Consider the following 20,054-nt stretch of genomic DNA (forward strand, 5'->3'; position numbering starts at 1 on the left):
ATATCCTCCTCACTTTCATGTCTGAAACCATAATTATTCTTATCAACGTCTAACCACTCAGTAATGTCACTTTCTTCTGCATCTTTGCATTTATTCTGGTTTTTCAGTAATGATGTCATCGTAGTGAGACTACATTGCCCGTTCGAAATATCATCACTGAAGCTGGCAACTGCTTGCTCTTCACCTAAAACAGATATCCATGATCGTGCGAGCGTAGTAGCGGTAATTTTGTCCCATGACTTATTGACTGCATAAAGAGCATCCAATAAACTGAAGTCCTTCCAAAATGTTGGAATATCGATGCTTTCTTCAACCAATTGCTGTAACAGAGATGACCTGTAGTTCTTCTTTAAAGCAGCAATAATGCCTTGGTCCTTAGGTTGGAGAATAGAAGTTACATTAGAGGGAAGGTATTTCACGTAAATATCACCTTCATTAAGTTCACTTTCATGTGGATGAGAAGGCGCATTGTCAATCAAGAGAACTACTTTGATTGGCATTGACTGCTTAATTAGTTAGGCCGTCACTTGTTTCACAAAATTATTGTGAAATCAATCTTTAAATATCTGTGTGTCCATCCACGCTGCCTTTTGATGGTAGTACTGCAAAGGTACATTCTCTCTTTTAAAACAACGGAGTTTTCTGGATTTCCCTATCACTAATAATTTTAATTTATGATCGCCACTTGTGTTAGCACACGCCATATTGGTTTTCTTTCCTTTTGCAGCCTGGGGCTTGCTGTTCTTGTTGCATCGCTAATGTTCGGGACGGTAAACATTTCCAATAGAACCCTGTTTCGTCTGCATTGTAAAGTTTTCTAAGGTCAGGCTGTTCTTTATCAATGAATGATTGAAAATCCTGTGCGAACTTTTCAGCAGCACCCGTGTCTGCGCTGAGACGCTCTCTGTGAATAGCAATTTCTCGATTCCATAGCGTTTCTTAAACCGCGTAAGCCAACCAGAAGATGCTTTAAAATCACCTTCTAAGCCAAGAGCATCGTGAAAATGTTTTGCTTGCTCAGCACACATTGGGCCAGACACAGGAATACCTTCTGCTCGCTTTTGATTAAACCACCGTATCATGGCTTCGTCTAGATTTGCATAGTCCGATGTTCTCATTGATTTCCAGGACGATTAGCAGGAAATTTGATGACGGTTTCCTTTTGCTTCTTCATGTCTCTCACTGTTGTTTCACCCACACCAAACTCGCAGGCTAACTTTGTTGACGCCTCGCCTTTCTCCAGTGTTACTATCATTTTCAGTTTTTCACTGACGGTTAACCTTTCATATTTCATTTTTTGACTACTCATACTGAAAACTCTTACTACTTATTTATTCAAAACTTTGAAAAGACTTCCACACTCTGTTCACACTTCTCAAGTACAGTAGCCTACAATACACTCGCTGCCAGCGCTCCTACCCTTCACTTGGCTTACAGTTCTGCAACCTTGAGCTGTGGGAAAGGGAGGGTAAATTCTGAGTGCATTCCTCTTTCATTGTCTCTGCTTCCAAGATTACAGTCATCTGTGCTTTCTCACGCGCAGCAACATGCTGGAATGTTTCCAAGTTTGCAGCATTCTGGCAGCAGTGTGCATATAGGCCTACTGCTACATCGTAGAGAAACGAAGTCCAGTCTCCTCAAATATCAATGATTTCGTCTCCACACATCGCATTAAAATTTTTTAAAAACTAGGCGGAGATAATTTTACTCGGCGTGATGATTAGTGGGTGTAAAAATTAATACTTTAAAAAATAACTCTCCAAGACCCGCGAATTAACCGCAAAACAAATTATCGGGAGTGCAGAACATACAGAAAAAATTCCTTAAGTTACTAAATGTGACAGTGGAGCATCACCAATTCATAATCGCTGACTGGTGAATGCAACATATACAATATCCTACTGGGCGAGTTGGCTGTGCGGTTAGGGGTGCACAGCTGTGAGCTAGCATCCGGGAGATAGTGGGTTCGAACCCCACTCTCGGAAGCCCTGAAGATAGTTGTCTGTGGTTTCCCATTTTAACACCAGGCAAATGCTGGGGCTGCACCTTAATTAAGGCCATGGCCACTTCCTTCCCACTCCTAGGCCTTTCCTATCACATTGTCACCATACGACCTATCTGTGTCGGTCCAGCGTATAGCAAGCTGTAAGTAAAAATAAAAAAACAATGTTGTACACATATATGCATGATTTAAATTACTTTGATAGAATCTGAGGATGTTCTTGTAGAACAAAACATGTAATTCTTTGTTTAATAATTAATTAGGTATGGTATATATGTACTTTTCTTCTTGTCACTTCATGATCATAACTTTCTCAACGCTATATAAGATTTTGATTTTAGTAACTGTAAAACTATTATACATTCCCTTCTTTGTTAAAATAAAGGATTTTTATTTGTACCTCGAGTGACTGACTTTTCTCTGTGTACTTATAATATCTCGGTACCATAATATAAATGATGGATATTGAGGGTCTGCTGTATTTCATCAATCTTTTATACAAGACATATTATCCTGAATGCATTTCTTTTCATTGCTTACCTTTAGTAACAACCCTTGCACTTAACTGGTCATTTTCATAATAAATATGGTGTTTGATTGTAGAAATTTAGTGTTTGATGATGATGATGATGATGATGATGATGATGATGATGATGATGATGATTGTTGCTGTTGTTGTTTAAAGGGGCCTAACATCTAGATCATCAACTGAAGTGTGGTGTTTAATGTGTGAGAACTTGCTTACTGTCTTAATCATATTAATCACATGATGTCTTTTCTGTCTGTCTGATAGGTTGACGAGAGCATTACTGATGACATCAACTTATTGTTGAAAGCCTGGAAAACTGCAGCAGAACTCACCTCTAGGTATCTGGATGAACGTAAATGTACAGAGGTGGCTAAAGTACTTGGTTAGTTCTTGTCTCCCAGTTGTTTTTATACTCATTGGATGGTATTTGTTTGACTTAAGTGTGTAATCCCCTAAAATACATATGAGACCTGTTAGGAAAAATACCATACTTTGAAAATAGCTCTTTACGGGGCTTACCTGCAGCCTAGTTTGCTTTGTCTCCTTCACAGTTCTCCCTTCCTCTATAACAAAATGCTCCCAATGCTGTTTTCACTTATGGAAGTAGTCCTGGTAGCCATTTGAGGGTCATGCAATGTTCCACCTGCAATTTCAGTTTGTTCTCTTCATTTGACTGAAATTGTCATCCTTTTAGGCTAAATTTCAGTTCTAGGAGTAGGAAAATGTCCTCTAAGGATAGGTCAGGTGAGCAGTTGTGGGTCGAGAAGCGTGGTTGTGTTTCTGTTCATCGGAAATTCACAAATTAACAGCAGTGCTTGAGCTGTTGAGTTGTCATTGTGGAGGCTCAGTGAATTGTTTCTCCTCACACGTGATCTTCTTCTCCTTCCATTTCCTCTAAAACATCTCAAGACTGTGAGATAATATTTCTCCTCACACGTGATCTTCTTCTCCTTCCATTTCCTCTAAAACATCTCAAGACTGTGAGATAATATTTCTCCTTACACGTGATCTTCTTCTCCTTCCATTTCCTCTAAAACATCTCAAGACTGTGAGATAATATTTCTCCTCACACGTGATCTTCTTCTCCTTCCATTTCCTCTAAAACATCTCAAGACTGTGAGATAATATTTCTCCTTACACGTGATCTTCTTCTCCTTCCATTTCCTCTAAAACATCTCAAGACTGTGAGATAATATTTCTCCTTACACGTGACCTTCTTCTCCTTCCATTTCCTCTAAAACATCTCAAGACTGTGAGATAATACCAGTGGCTCACGGTTTGACTCTCATGTAGGAATTCATGATTCACAGCACCATTGATGTCAAGAAAAAAAAAAAAAGAAAAAAAAAGAAAAAAAACCCCAGTAACACTTTCACGTTTGACCTGATCTCCTATGCTGTCTGTGGTCTTGGCAAATTTTTTCTACATTGCTGAATGTTCACATGAACATTTTCTCCAGGTTGAAGCAGAAGCAAGTGTTGATTCATTGTTCATTATATTCCGACCCCTTGACAGTTGCAACACTTATTCAACATACTCACAAATTAACTGCTGCTGAGTGATGACTAATTGTTTCAGAGAAGTGCAGCAGATGACTAGTCACTTAGGAAAGATACCACTATACAGCACCACTTACCTGAAGCTGCTAAGACTTCACATTAGCACTATATTTTCAAATTATTTTTTTGCTAGTGGCTTTGCGTCGCACCGACACAGACAGGTGTTATGGTGACGATGGGATGGGGAAGGCTTGGGAATTGGAAGGAAGCAGCTGTGGCCTTAATTGAGGTGCAGCACCAGCATTTGCCTGGTATGAAAATGGGAAACCACGGAAAACCATCTTCAGGGCTGCCGACAGTGCAATTCGAACCCACTATCTCCCGGGTGCAAGCTCACAGCTGCACGCTCCTAACTGCACGGCCAACTCGCCCGGTATATTTTCAAAATTGGTTACTTTCTGAACAGGTCTCATAGAGCATGGGCATTAACTGTAATGTGCTTTGTTTTGGATGTGCCCATAAGTTTTTTTGTACTAACATTTGTCTTAAAGTTCTATATTATTAACTACAAAGTAAAGCTTTGACCTATCAGCCCTCTGTGGGACCAGCGAGGGAGCACTGGTGTAACACACTAACACTGATGATGAGCTTATTATTAATATTTTAAATGCTATTTGTTCGGGGCGTCGACCCATGTGGATCTTTTGCCCCTACTGTCACCATATTGTATGAACCTGCGTGTAATTGGAATGGCAGTAGTGAGGAATGTTTTGTGTAATGAGATGAAGATGAAGGATGTCACAAACACCCAGTCCCCAGGTCAGGGATATTAATCATTACAATTAAAAACCTCTGACCCGGCTGGGAATCCAACCCAGGGCCGGTGGGTGACAGGCGGATGCGTTGCCCTCTACACCGCGGGGCCAGGCGATGATGAGCTTACTTTCTGCGACCTTATGTCTACTCCCCGTTTACCAAAGTAATCTACTATTGGAAGTGTTATATTCAAGGAAGATAGTAGCCAGTCATATGAAGTTATAGGAACATGAATAGCGTAGCTGCCAACTTTTAGAAAAAAAAAATAGGAAGATTTATTAATTCTTGGATTTCATCACATATAGGCCTATTGCACCACAGTCTAAGTGAAAAAAGGACAGGATAAAAGGCATGCATATCTACAGTTACAATGTGATTTGATCATTAGCCGGGCTGAGTGGCTCAGACGGTTAAGGCGCTGGCCTTCTAACCCCAATTTGGCAGGTTCGATCCTGGCTCAGTCCGGTGGTATTTGAAGGTGCTCAAATACGACAGCCCCGTGTCGGTAGATTTACTGGCACGTAAAAGAACTCCTGCGGGACTAAATTCCGGCACCTTGGCGTCTCCGAAGACCTCAAAAAGTAGTTAGTGGGACGTAAAACAAATAACATTATTATTATTTGATCATTAAATTTAAAGTCTTCAACTAAGAACACATAAAAATGGTTACAAGATAATGTACCTAATCACTCTCATTTATGACACATACGACTTTATATCACACTGACACGCCAACAAAACGCGTAATAGTTTCCTTTATTAGACTGTAAAATGAATGGAAATTTAATTTTATAGTTAGTTATCTCTGAACACTTGGAGATAAGGTTCGTTATGTTTTTTGGCCTAACATGAAGAGAAAATACCAGAAACTGTCACCGACACAGCACCCTGAAATACATTCAACTCATTAAAATTATGTAGTAAGAATGAATACAAATGCACTGAAATACACGAAACTACCACATACAAAAGAGATCAGTACGTCTCATACATTATTAACATATGACTTTGACAGGGGAAAAGTACAGAACCACAAAAGAAAACACGTGATCTTCAACTCCAACGAAATTTTGCACAGAAACGATGTTAAGTGTGCAAACCACACAATAACAAACTCATTCTTTCGTCCCGATTAACTGAGTCCCTAGCGCGCGCTAGCCTCTCTTGCTTGTATAGGATGAAAATCAATGATAATAATTTTATAATATTACAAAAACAGATAAAGGTAACACTACCTTCATAATGGACAAAAACTAATATGCAAGCGAAACAAATCAATATTTTAAAGATAGCTCATTCTCTACAGTAAAGGAGGACCCTACCTCAAGAATCCAACACCAACTTAAGCAGACCCTCAAGAATACTTCATATCTATTGACAGATCAAGAAAAATACTAAATTAATTAATATGAACCCAATTTTACCCACTGCCAAAGCCCTCCCCAAGATACAGAAAACCGGGCGAGTTGGCCGTGCGCGTAGAGGCGCGGCTGTGAGTTTGCATCCGGGAGATCGTGGGTTCGAGCCCCACTGTCGGCAGCCCTGAAAATGGTTTTCCGTGGTTTCCCATTTTCACACCAGGCAAATGCTGGGGCTGTACCTTAATTAAGGCCACGGCCGCTTCCTTCCAACTCCTAGGCCTTTCCCATCCCATCGTCGCCATAAGACCTATCTGTGTCGGTGCGACGTAAAGCAAGTAGCAAAAAAAAAAAAAAAGATACAGAAAACCGGAATCCCCATTCGCCCGATCATTAACTATGGACAGAGTCCGTTATATAAAGCATCACAATTCATTCAAAGATTTTTAAGAAGGAACTATCATTTTTTGTTGAACAAATCCGTCAAACACACTAAAGATTTGATCAATAAATTTAAAAAGTTTAAGATTCAATCCAATCATTCTCTCCACTCATTCGATATTGTAAACTTGTATCCTAGTATACAAATCTCCAAGGTATACCTCATCATTCAAAACAATTTAAGCAAATACAGCGACCTAAGTATATTAGAAATAGAGGATTTCATGTCTATGCTTATTTATAAGCAACAATTATTTTACTTTCGATAATGTTATTTATCAACAAGAAGGATTGGCTATGAGATTGCCAGTCTCGGGTACCTTACCCAAAATGTACTTGGATTTTTTGGAACACACCAAAATTAATAATAATAATAATAATAATTGACAACATCCTTTTCTGGGCAAGATGTGTAGATAACACCATAGTAATTATGGGTGAAAGCATCACAGACTATGCTACCACCCTCATTAATCTAAATAACATTGACCCGCATATAAAACTCACATTTGAATCCAAAATTGAACGGAAAATGAATTTTTTATATTTAACTATGATCAGGCACCCAAGCTACTTAAAATGTAAGATTTTCAGAAAACCCACCCAAACAGTCACTACAATCTGTCAAGGTTCTTCACACCCTCAAATTCACCAACGAGCAGCGTACAACAGCATGGTGTACCGAGCCTTCATTGTTCCAATGTCTAAGAAAGACCTCAACAACGAGTTGAACACCATTCGTAATATAGCTAAATCTAATGGATACAGCAGTTTCTGTATTGAAAAAATAACCAATAAATATAATTATCGGCCCTCTACTACTTTGAAAGAAGATAAACAAAACAGCTCCTCCCTCTCTATCTTTATGTTCAACGAACAAATTTACAAATTCACCAACATCTGTAAAAAGCACTATGTAAAAGTAGTTTTCAAAACCCACAATAGGAATGCACAAGTCTTACATAGTGCCACATCCATAAACAAGTTCAATAGTTTTTCAAAATCAGGAGTATACAGGATTATTTGCAACAGTTGTAATTCTTCTTATGTCGGACAGACAGGGAGAAATTTGAATATAAGGTACTCGGAACATGTCAATGCCCTGAAGTACAATAAATTTTCAGCTGTAGCACAGCATGTGCACGACTATAATCACAAATTCACAGACATAAAACAAGATATGGAAATTCTCAAAATCATCAACAAAGGACCCCTCCTTAACATCTCTGAAAGCTGCTTCATACATATAGATCAATATTTTAACCTGAATCATAACCTTAATGACATTTCAGAAAAGCCAAATATCCTATTTGACCTTCTAATTCCCATTTTTAGAAACGTCTAACCTACAAGTCATAATTCTATTTTTCATAATATTCACAGCACATTTCCTCAGCAGCCATCTCTTTTCCCACATCCTTCGGCCCCACCTTAATTCTTCCCCCCTCTCCACTTGCCCCGCCTCTCTCTTCTTGCCCCACCCCTTCCTTTTCCTTTGAATCTTACAACCGTTAGTATGAGGCACACAACAGTAGGCCACGCACCACATGCCGCAGTGAGAGGTAAGTCGCATATAACCAATGCCATTTGACTAACACGCCTCTCTCCTTCAGGTCATTAATTTTATCTAATTTTATCTATCATTTATTCAGGTTAACTTCATGGACACTGCAATGAATTGTGAATTTATACCAGCCACAAATTAAGAATGTGTCAGTTTTAACCATATCTTCATGTACCGTCCTGACAATTGTCCAACAGGATTTCAGCATGATTTTAACAAGCACTACGGGAACATTTCATTTTATTTACGTTGTTTGATGTGGAAACACGATCTAGCAGTTCTGCGTCAGCTGGTGGTTATTTACAGTGGCGTCCAGTGTCTTGCATACTGCTAACACCACTCAATTAGAATTGGTGATTGATGATCTGACTTCAGAATCAACATTTACCAGTTCATGGCATTTGAAATTGTAATGATTAGCAGTGATGGAACTAACAATTCTATGAATATAAAGAGTCTGGATGATGAGCATACTCCAGATGCTAAGAATTTAGAGCCTAATTTATTTTTCAAAATTTACTCTCAGTTCATCCCAGATTTTAATGTCAGTTATGTGTTGTACATTTGTTTAGTTATTAGATGTATTACATTAGATAGCCAGCCAAGGCCAAAACTCGTCCCTAGTTTAGTAATGTAATTCAAATATATTGCATATTATAGTATCGAAAAGGCAAACCATTAGGACATTAATAATTATTATTGTGATCACAATTTAGTACGGATCAAAACCATGAAGTTTATATCCTATGATCTCATACATTCGTTCAAATGGATGTCAATCGTCCTAGTATGAGCGCTACATTGCCACACGGGGGCACAATATTCAGCTACTGGATAAACCATGGTGAGGGCAGTAGTGCGTTTTGAGGATGCATCAGCTCCCCATGTCGTACCAGCTAGTTTCTTCATGTTGAAATTATGTTTAATTTTTTGTTGGCAGAACACAACGTTGAGCTTTTGGTGAGCTATTTGATTGTACAGATGGAATGATCATACTTCTGTCTTAGGTTTCCAAGTCATCGGAGAGAATGCTTTCTCCCTCTTCTAATGTGACAGTTTGGACAGCGATGGCTAAGTCATCAGCATAGCAAAATTTCTTGCTGGTGGTGTCAGGCATGTCACTGGTGTACAAGTTGAAAAGTAGTGGGGCTAATATAGACCCTTGAGGTATTCTATTTTTTACTGTAAAAGACTTGCTTGTCTTTTATCCTGTGGTGACCTTGAAGTAACAGCCTCTGGAGGGCTGTAAGTTTTTTGGCAGCGTGTATGCTTTTCAATTTTGAATAATAGTCCATCCAGCCACACTGTATCATATGCCGCTGTCAGGTCAACAAAGGCGACGGATGTCTTTAGCTTCTTCTGGAATCCTGCCTCAATATGTGATGTTAATGCTAAAACTTGTTCACAGCAGCTTCGTTTGATTCTGAAACCCGCCTGGTATGTTGGTGTTATTTATTATTTTGTGGATTCAGTTGAGGATGAGGCATTGCAAGAATTTGTAGCAAACACTCAGTAGTGCTATAGGATGGTAGCTTGAGGGACCATCTGCTGGTGTACCTGGTTTGAGGATTGCCATGGTGTGAGCCATCTGGAACTCCAGGGAAATGATTCCGTTCTCTAATATATCACTGAAAAAGTTCTTGAGCCATGTTTTCCCATGCTTCCCAAGATATCTTATGAATTCTGGGAAAATACCATCTGAACCTGTGGCCTTCCTCAGTTTTAGCATGTTAATGGCTTTTTCAGTTTCTTCTTAGCTGAATGAATTAGCAAGATTAAAGTCATTTTGGAGGGTATTGTCCAATTTCTTCATCTCTCTCTCTCCATGTGTTTCTTCGTAGTGGGGTCTATTGGAATTTTGTCAGTTCTTGATTTGATAGGTAGTGCCATTTCATTTTGTGTTATTCCTGGCTCCTCTTGGGTATGTTTGAGGCAGCACCAAGTTTCCTAAGGAGGGTCCATGCTTTTCTGCTGGAGTGAGTAAAGCTCATCTGAGAAGTTTGATCTCTCCATTTCTCTTATCTTCCTCTACTCAGATCTTCTGTCTGTTAATAATAATTTAATGGCGTGTGGCCTCTGGAGGGTTCTGGTGCAGGTTTTTTTATTTGACTCCCGTAGGCAACCTACCTGTCAAGATGAGGATGAAATGATGATGAAGATGGCACATACACCCGGTTCCCGTGCCAGGGGAATTTTAACCAGTTAAGGTTAAAATTCCCGACCCTGCGAGGAATTGAACCTGGGACCCCTGTGACCAAAGGCCAGCACACTAACCATTTTGCCATGGCGCCAGACTTCTGTTTGTTGATTAGGTTATATCTTTTACTGTCAATGACCTGTTGTTTCTTGATTGCTTCTTTTTTTAATGTAATCGTGTAAAATATTTGTATAGGATGTCCACTGAAGGCAGTGCCAGTAGTTGCTTAGGTTTAAATGGATGCGTTGAATTTGTTTGTTGATTACCTGTTTCTTTATGTATGCACATTCAATTGTGTTTCTGATCCATAATAACTGTGATTGGGATGTTGATATTTTAGCCAAAGTTGTTGTGGGTTTAGTTTTTATGGGTATGTACTTGGGAATGAGCTTTAATTCTAGACATCTCTTATTAAATGGAGCTGATTTGTCAATGTTAATGATTTTGTTTTTAAGTGACTTGAGTTTCTTGGTTTCATAATTTGCCTGACTGGCAGAATAATTTGTTTAGAAAGAAGCCATAGGATCGACACCCATTGCCACTCATAGAAGATATCTTGGATAAATTGCAGCGAGTAAGAGTATTCAGTATACTAGAATTTAAAATGGATTTTTTTCATGTGCCATTGGAATCTGAAAGTAAAAAATTACACTGCTATTGTCACTAATTCAGGTCAGTTTCAGTTCCGAAAAGCACCATTTGGTCTTTGCAACTCACTGGCAGTGTTCCTATGATTAATTAACTGTGCCTTACGACCATTAGTAGTTCAGGGCTTAGTACTCATTTACATGGATGATTTGATAATTCTGGCTAAAGATAAAACTGAAGCATTGCACCGCTTATAGATGGTATTTGATGTAGCTAAGGGCTATGGCATTGAACAGATCAAAGAGAAAAGCCACCTACTGAAGAGGAAGGTTGAGTTCTTGGGACATATAGTGGAAGATGGATGACTCTGTCCATCGCCAGAGAAAAATAAAGCTGTAATGAAATTTCCAGAACCAAGAAATTTTAAACAAGTGCAGTTTTTCCTTAGTTTAACTGGTTACTTTAGGGAGTTTATGCCAGAATACTCTGTTATTGTGAGACCGTTACATGACCCGCTGAAGAAAGACAATGAATTTCAATTTTCTAAAGAACAGAGGATTTCCTTTGAAAAGTTGAAGGAAGGTTTAACAAGAAATCCTGTTTTACACATCTATAATTCTTAACAAGGTTTAACCATGTTTACAAGAGCAAGAATGGCAACCGGTGGATCCAAGGAGTAAAAAAAAAAATATGACAGAGATTGGAATAACAGACGATATAATACAAGACAGAACATCTTCAGAAGATTGATACAAAATTTCAAGGGTTTCCAGGAGAAGGAAAAGAGGAAAGGTAATAATAACATCTGGACACAAGAGAGGAGGAAAGAGCAAAGTGTAAGGATGGAGAACCATTGAAGTCAAGAAAGGAAGAATTAAGATGAATGCACAGGGTTACTTTCCGTGGTCCTTAGATGGCCAAAATCAAAGAAAGGAGAAGAATTCTTCATACGAGACTGAACTTCATACTGATGCAAGTAACTTTGGATATGGAGATGTGCTGATGCAGAGATCACTTGAGGACTGGAAAATAAAACCTGTATACTACATGAGCAAAAAGATAACACTACAACAAGAAAAGTATCACAGTTATGAGCTGGAAGTATTAGTCATCATTGTTGCATTGAAGAAGTTTCGAGTGTATCTTCTGGAAATAGACTTCAGAATTATCATAGCTTGTGCTGCCTTCCGAAAGACAATGCATAAGAAAGATCTGACACCTAAGGTCGCAAGATGGGCACTGATGTTGGAAGAGTACAAATATACCAGCGAACACAGAAGTGGAACGAGGATGCGTCATGTCATTACACTTGAATCGTCATCCTGTATTGTATGCAGTTCTTGACTCTCTTGTTGCCGGAGTGAGGAAAGCACAACAAGAATATGAAGGTCTTAGTGCCATCAAGAAATTATGCCAGGAGCGGTCCTACAAGGACTTTGTGATTTGTGATGACATACTTTTCAAATTCTGTGAAGGTCAGGAAGTTTTAGTTGTACCTAAAGTCACGCAACATGAAATTATAAAAAGTGTTCATCAGCGAGATCATTTCTCTGTCGAGAACTGAAGAACTCGTCAAATGGGAATATTATATTCCTCACATGAAGAAGAAAATAAAAAATGTATGGAATTGTGTAAATTGTATCTTAATTAATAGAAAAACTGGAAAACAGGAAGGATTCCTGCATCCTTTATCCAAGAAAAGTGTGCCATTGCATACATTTCATGTAGATCATATGGGACCCTTGGAATTGGGTCATAAAGAATATCGTCACATATTTTCAGTAGTTGATGGGTTTACAAAATTCGTTTGGCTGTACCCATCAGAGTCTACTAGAATGAAAGAGGTCAATACCAAACTGGAGGCACAGAAGGCAATATACAGAAACCCAGTGCAAACAATATCTGACCAAGGACTGGCCTTCATGTCTCATGAATATGAAAATAACTGCAAAACTACAATATCAAACATCTGCTTGTTACAACAGGATTGTCACAAGCGAATGGTCAGGTAGAGAGAATCAATTCTGTGATTACCTCAGTTCTTGCAAAACTTCCAATATTGGATTCAACAAAATTGTACAAGCATGTCAAGGTTATGCAGCAGGCCATCAACTCCACGTACCATCGAAGTATTGGAAGGACACCATTTGAACTACTAACAGGAGTCGGAATGAGACACAAGACTTTTTACTAAGAGTTGCTGACCTCATCCACGAAGAACTAGTAGAAAAATTTGAAGAGAAAATCTGAGGAAAGATGCAATTACAGGTCATGAATTTCATTTCGTATTGATGGCTGAATTTTAAAACAAAATGACTTTGTTAACAATCCTCCTGTTCAATACGTATTACCATCTATTAAGATGGAATCACTTTACTCAAACATGTTTCAGCTCGTTTTGAACAGTCTTCAGTGGGTTATCAATAAAATTACAAAGACATATGTTTTGTTGTGAAAAAAAAAAGATGCAAAACAGTAGATCCTCAAAGACAGCAAGAAAATAAAAAGTTTTTCTACTGACATCACTGCTCTGTTAGACAGTATCAGCTGGGAGACCTTGTTGCAATAAAGCATACCCAGGTATGACCAGCACTAAATATAAGGAAGAAGTTTCTTGGACCGTATCAGGTTACTAATATGAAACCCCAGGACTCTTATGACATGTGTCGTGAAGATGAACACAGCAGTAGAGTTTTTAGGACAACATAATTCCTTTAAAGTGTTAAGATTCCCAGGCCATCAGGTACTATCAAAGGTGATGTCTGCGTCCAAGCTGATCATAGCAACGCTTTTGTTATTTCTCAGTGACTGCACTTCGTAGTCCTTGACAGCCATAACTACGTCTGCTGTACTGGATTGAGGCCTGAACCCAAACTGACTGTCATGTAGCTTATTATTCGAGTTCTGATCTGTTTATGAACAGTTTCTCTAGCACCTTTACCATTATATTTAATGAGCTGAGTATTCAATATTTGCTTACATCTTTTTGAGTTTTCATTACCTGGATTAATTATTGGGATAATTTTGGCTTTTTTTAAAGGTAATATTCCTGTTTCTAGGCATTTATTGTACAGTGCAGTTGCATACAAGGGTACTATGGTGATAATATGTAGCAATATATCGCTTGTCACACCATCCTCTCCTGGAACTTTTTGCAATCGATACTCTCAATTATAGGCCTTTTTTCCTCTTTTGTGAATGGCCTGTCATCGTGTGCATTAGATGGTTGCATTATTTTGATTCAGTTGCTTCTGTGGTATTCACTGTTCACTTTATCATTTTCTGCAGGTATAAATCAATTCAATGCACAAGTCTTAGCTAAGCTGTAAGAATATAAACATGACATTTGACTGTCATTCGTTCTTTTTCAGAGTTCCCTTGACACACCAACTGTCCTCTTTGATACCCGCCATATGATTTACTCTCCCACATTCGGCCATCCTACTTGTCATCCATCCCGGATGACACATAACCATCAGTCCATGGCATCATATAGTCAGCACAGCTTGTAGTTTGTCTGGGACCTTTGTGCATTGTTTTCATCTCCTGCTTGTCTTTAATTCAGTTCAGTGTTTCTCTGTTTATGTAATGTTAGTTTTGTAATAAATCTCTCTCAAATACTACACACAAATGTAGGGTCTTCTGTTATATTGAACTTAAAGAAGTATTCACCATCAATTCTTAAGAGTGGACAGAATTTTGTGATGGTATCTTCTGTATCTGGCTGTTCGAAAGCCAAGACCTTTAATTCCTTGTCCAGCGGACCGAAATTTTCTGCTCTGCAACTGTACTGTTCTCTTACCGCATTTATGAAATTGTCATTGAAACATTCGTAATCATCTTTTCTTACCACATGCCTTATTCCACGATGAGTGAAGTTTGTTTTAGTTCCTGATAGACCTATGTGTCTGATTTTCCCGGCAGATAATTTGTACACAGTGTTCCATGGATTAGCAGATGTGCCAGTGCTACAGAACTATTTCCAACATTTCGTTTTCTCCTATCTAATGGCATTCTGTTATTGTCACTTTGTTTCATGCTATTGTAATTTCTGCTGCCAGCACAATTAGTCATTTCCTGTTGTCCCCTGGAATCATCTTCTTTGAGCGTTAATATTTTTCCTCATTATCATCAGCTTCATAGTCCACCAGGGAACTGTTTTGCCATTAATTGCTCTCATTGAAGGCGTGCAAATTTTAAAAGATTTCTTGCAAGTTGTTGTAGTGATGAATTGGAATTTTGTGATGGTATCTTCTGTGTCTGGCTGTTTGAAAGCTAAGACCTTTAATTCCTTGTCCAGCTGACCGAAATCTTCTGTGTTTCTGCTGTACTGTTCTCTTACCGCGTTTATGAAATTGTTATTGAAACATTCGTAATAATCTTTTCTTACCACATGCCTTATTCCGTGATGAGTGAAGTTTGTTTTAGTTCCTGATAGACCTATTGTAAATGTAATGATACTATGGTTGGACCAGCTCTCATCTTTGGCTTTGTTCCAATTCCATATTTCTTTCATAATATGTTTATTGTGTATTATTAAGTAGACATTGCTGGAACCCCTACTAGGCTGAAATGTTTATGAACCATTGTTTTCATTCATAATGAATAGCTGGTTTTCTATCAGAAAATCCTCTAGTATTCTCCCTCTGCTGTTAGTTTACGTGTCATACCAGAGACATGACCTTGAGTTGTATTGCTGCTACTACATCTCTTGTTTTAGCAACATCCAAAATCTTCTTTATTTTAATCATATCAGTTTCAATATTTTTCTGAATATCAAAGTAAACACTGGCTGTAATGAGGTTTAAGGACCCTCTTCTGATTTCAATTATTATTACCTCTTCATCAGATAACTGATGATCAGAGCTTCGATTGATTTTTTTTTTTTAGCACGACAATAACTGCCATGCATTTTCTGTTTCCAGAGAAAAATAGCTTATATTTGTTTGTTCTCGAAGCTGTAAGGTTCTTCTAAGAATACTATATTTATTTTTAATTCCATGAATAGTTGTACTATTTTGTGTGAGGCTGTCAGATTGTTTGTAGGCTTCTTATATGAGACTTTTCAGGGTGAGAGTAGTACCTCGGTGTTTTGTTGCTTATTTGGGCCATTAATAATCTGCATTTTCTTGATATTTCCTGTTGGTAGACTTGGACAGATTTTGTGTAATGATGAATGATTGACACATATTTTGTTTCCTTTAGTGTAACTAATGTATAGTACGTTGCACAGTTAATAAATTTGAAATCTACTGAGGAAGCTGTGCATTCTTTCTGTGCACAGTGGACAGGCTTCTTCCGATGCACAATTACCTTTTTTGGGGTTGTATTGGCTGCACTTGAAACACCTGAAGAGTGCAATGTAGTCTTCTGAATGACATATTAACTCATTTTGAGTTTATGCTGCAACAGTATCATTCAGACTTGTGAATTCACTTCCACAACTAAATTCCGTTGTTCCTTTTATTATGACATATATATATATATTTGGACATAATTTCTCCCTCCTGTAGTGCCAATTCCAAGTTTTGGATTCTAATTATTTCTTCAACATTTTCTTTATTAATTTCATTAGGAATATTGTATATTACTAAGTTCGGGTTGAGACTTTTGCTTCGGGTGTTGCCACAGTTCAGATTTATTGTTGAGCTCAGGTTTTCTATCTCTTCTTTGCTTCCCATCTCACTAGGTACTCATGCATCTTTAAGTGACTTAAAAGTCTTCATTCCACTGTTTATTATAGTTGGATTTATTTTACTTCTCAATACAGTCTTTATACTTTCTGCAGATTCATTTATTTTAGACATCACAATTTGTATCGCTTATCAATCTTGGAAATGACAGATCCTACTGAGTCAGCAACTTCAGAGTAATGTCTCCTCGGCTGACCGCTAGGCGCAGCTGTAATAGCTATGCAAGGTCCAGCTTGGTTCAGAGAAGCAGCAGAATATAGCACCACCTGTCCTGCCTTACTTCTGTGTGGATGCTCTAGCTTCTGAATCTACTCTTCCAGTTTCATAAGCTTTACACTCATTTCATTGTATTGTTCATCTTTATTAGCTATACATGCCTTAAGTTCTGGAAAAACATTCATAAGGTTAGTCACAGACTTCAAGATGTGATCCTTCAAGTCTTCTTGCAAATTACTGCCCTTTTGTGTGACACAAAGTTTTTTAAGGTATCTTCAACAACACTGTTTATATCATCAACCATTTTGGCAATGTCCAGGTATGTATGTGTGTACGTAATATATGTCTGTATGGTTCTGATTTTTAGGAACATATTTTGTGTTATAGGCCCGAAGTTATGGAAAGTTAACCAGCCCAAGCTTGCTGTTCAGATTTACCTGAGTGGAAGTATGCTTAAGGAAGCCATTGACATATACATAGCTATAGGAGATTGGAGGAGAGCAAAGAAACTTGCTGATGAAATTGATGTCAGGTTTGTGTTAATGATCTGTATTTTATTTTCCTGAATTTGTATTGTTATCTGGAATGAGAAGTTATTCTTTGAGCAGCCATCTTATTGATGGTTGACGTGTTCTGCATGAAACTTAAGTTGTTTACAGGTATTGATTGTTCTGAATGTGTACACCATCCATGAATGATATGTTTAACTATTTACTTAATTCATTACCTTTACAAAGCATAAATTTTTGTTGGTTGGCCAATAATCTTGTATCCAGGTACCTGAGTGTTAAAACACACATTTTTGTTGCTTACCATGTTTTATGCCTGAACCCTTCATTTATAGTAATTGAAAGAACAGTAACCAAAAACCCTTATTATATTAGACATCACTGTTTAACATCCAGATTCCTTGATATGAATGTTTACCGTGGTGTTTTCCTGTTTCGGTGGCCTTTGTACTCTTTTAAAGTTCATAGTTACTATTTCAGCCAGTCCCGTGGTCTAGGGGTACCATACCTCTCCCTTATCCAGGAGGCTCCGGGTTCAAGTTCTGGCTAGGTCAGGGATTTTTACCCAGACCTGAGGGTTAGTTCATGGTCAACTCAGCCTACATGATTAGGAGATGGCAACTGCTGTAGTGTCCTTCGCCTGGAAGCATGCAACCCATTCACTCATCGAATGTACATGGTATTTCCAGCCAGCGTGCTGGCGCAGTGTGTGTGACGTCAACCACCTAGTATATATACAGGACTGGATATGATAGACAGCGGGCAGTCAACTGTTGTCCAACGATCAGTATGTCAGCCACGGAGGTACCCTGTTGAAAATAAGGACTGAATAGGCGGACCGAACACTGATCGGGAGGTATCACCTCAGGACTCGCTAGAGCCCCATTAGATCTCACCTTCCTTATAACTTAGCCAAATCAGATAGCATTCTGCTATGATGAAATATTGTATAGTATTCAAGCTAGGATTGTATTCATGAACCTAGAGCCCTTAGCTATCAGTAGTCATTCTATTATTTCGCATTGTATTCAAACGACTAGAATTTCAGATAGGAGATAGCCATCAGCTATTATAGTTCTTTACATTCTACATTATTAATGTAAATCAGTTTGTACATAGTAGGGTAAATCTGTATAAATGTACATACTTCTCAGTACAGCATTAAGCTTACTTGCTGTATAATTTAACACATGCTCAGGGTCATGTTGATGACATTGTTGGGAAAGCATACAGATCGTTACATGTCATAATGAGGCTACTTAAAGGATGCAACAAAGAATTAAAAGAAAAAAGTTACTTAAGTATGGTTCGTCCATTATTGGAATATGCAAACAGTGTTTGGGATCCTCACCAAGAATACCTAATAAAAGAACTAGATGGTGTGCAGAGGAAAGCAGCAAGGTTTGTAACAGGGGATTTCAGGAGAAAGAGTAGTGTATCAGAAATGTTAAAGGAACTTGGGTGGGAAACTTTAAGTAAGAGAAGGGAGAAAACTAGACTTATAGGATTATATAGAGCCTATACAGGAGAAGAAGCATGGGGAGATATCCGTGAGAGGCTTCAGTTGGAAAATAATTATATTGGTAGAACTGACCACAAGTACAAAATTAGAAGGAATTTTAGCAGAAGCGATTGGGGTAAATTTTCTTTCATTGGGAAGGGCGTGAAGGATTGGAACAGTTTACCAGGGGTAGTGTTTGATCCTTTTCCAAAATCTGTACAGATATTCAAGAAGAGAATAAACAACAACAGAAATAATAAATTAAATGTTAGAGGGCATTCGACCAGTGCTGGATATTGTAAATAAATAAAAAATGTGTGTGATTAAATTAATTCCATCCCCTGGTCTAAGGAGTTTGGACATGCCCAAGTAGGGGACTGCCTGTAGGGGTGAAGTACAGTGGGGACTTCGAGGGCCCTGGGACTGCTACGGTAGCTGTGAAGGCCCTTCAGGAACTCTGAAAAGTGGTGGCAAAAGGGGCTCTGGTTAAGACGCAGCAGGTCGTTATGCTACTTAGGTTCCAAAATGGGTAAAATATAAATATGTAAATAAATTCAATGTTAATTTTAATCTTATACCAGTTGTATAGTATTATTAGAAGTAATTTGACATACCATACTGTATATGAGTTGACTATGTTTGTAAGATATTATAAGTAGAATTTTGTAAACAATATAAATTTATTAAGGATGATGTGTGTGTTTAATAGAAAAAATTATTAGCGTAAATTGTATAATATTGTATTCTAGGAAAATTTTCTTCGTCTCCTGTTAATTTAAAATTTAGTGCTTGACAATAATGTATTTTAGTGTATTATTTGCCACCGAGGTAGACACCTCATTTGCAAATAAAGAGATTTTGATTGATTTGATTTGAATAAGAAGCAAGTTCAAAGACAATTTGTTCTTATGTATTGTGTGAAAGATCACATAAAAATAAACTTCTAAGTTGTGTTTGTATATTGTGCTTCTTGTATACAACACAACATTATGGTGACAAGGACAACTAGGCACCGAAATCAAATCGCCACAATATAACATTATGGCAACGAAGACAACTAGGACAAAATCAAATCACCAAAAATAAAGCATTTTTGCGGTGAGGAACAGTTTCGATTACTGCCATTTTCAACATTTTGTCA

The 20,054-nt window shown here is 38.0% G+C and overlaps 1 protein-coding gene across 1 annotated transcript in view; it reads left to right on the forward strand.

The window, feature by feature from the left end:
* The window catches only part of Oseg2 (intraflagellar transport protein Oseg2), an 892,258-nt gene that overhangs the window by 752,041 nt on the left and 120,163 nt on the right, over positions 1-20,054 (forward strand). The window contains exons 24-25 of the mRNA XM_067142201.2: positions 2,796-2,913; positions 17,291-17,435. Coding sequence (XP_066998302.2) covers positions 2,796-2,913; positions 17,291-17,435 — 263 coding nt within the window. The remainder of the gene's footprint in view (positions 1-2,795; positions 2,914-17,290; positions 17,436-20,054) is intronic.

This window comes from Anabrus simplex, chromosome 2 (assembly GCF_040414725.1).
Source record: "Anabrus simplex isolate iqAnaSimp1 chromosome 2, ASM4041472v1, whole genome shotgun sequence".
Classification (NCBI taxonomy): Eukaryota; Metazoa; Arthropoda; class Insecta; order Orthoptera; family Tettigoniidae; genus Anabrus; species Anabrus simplex.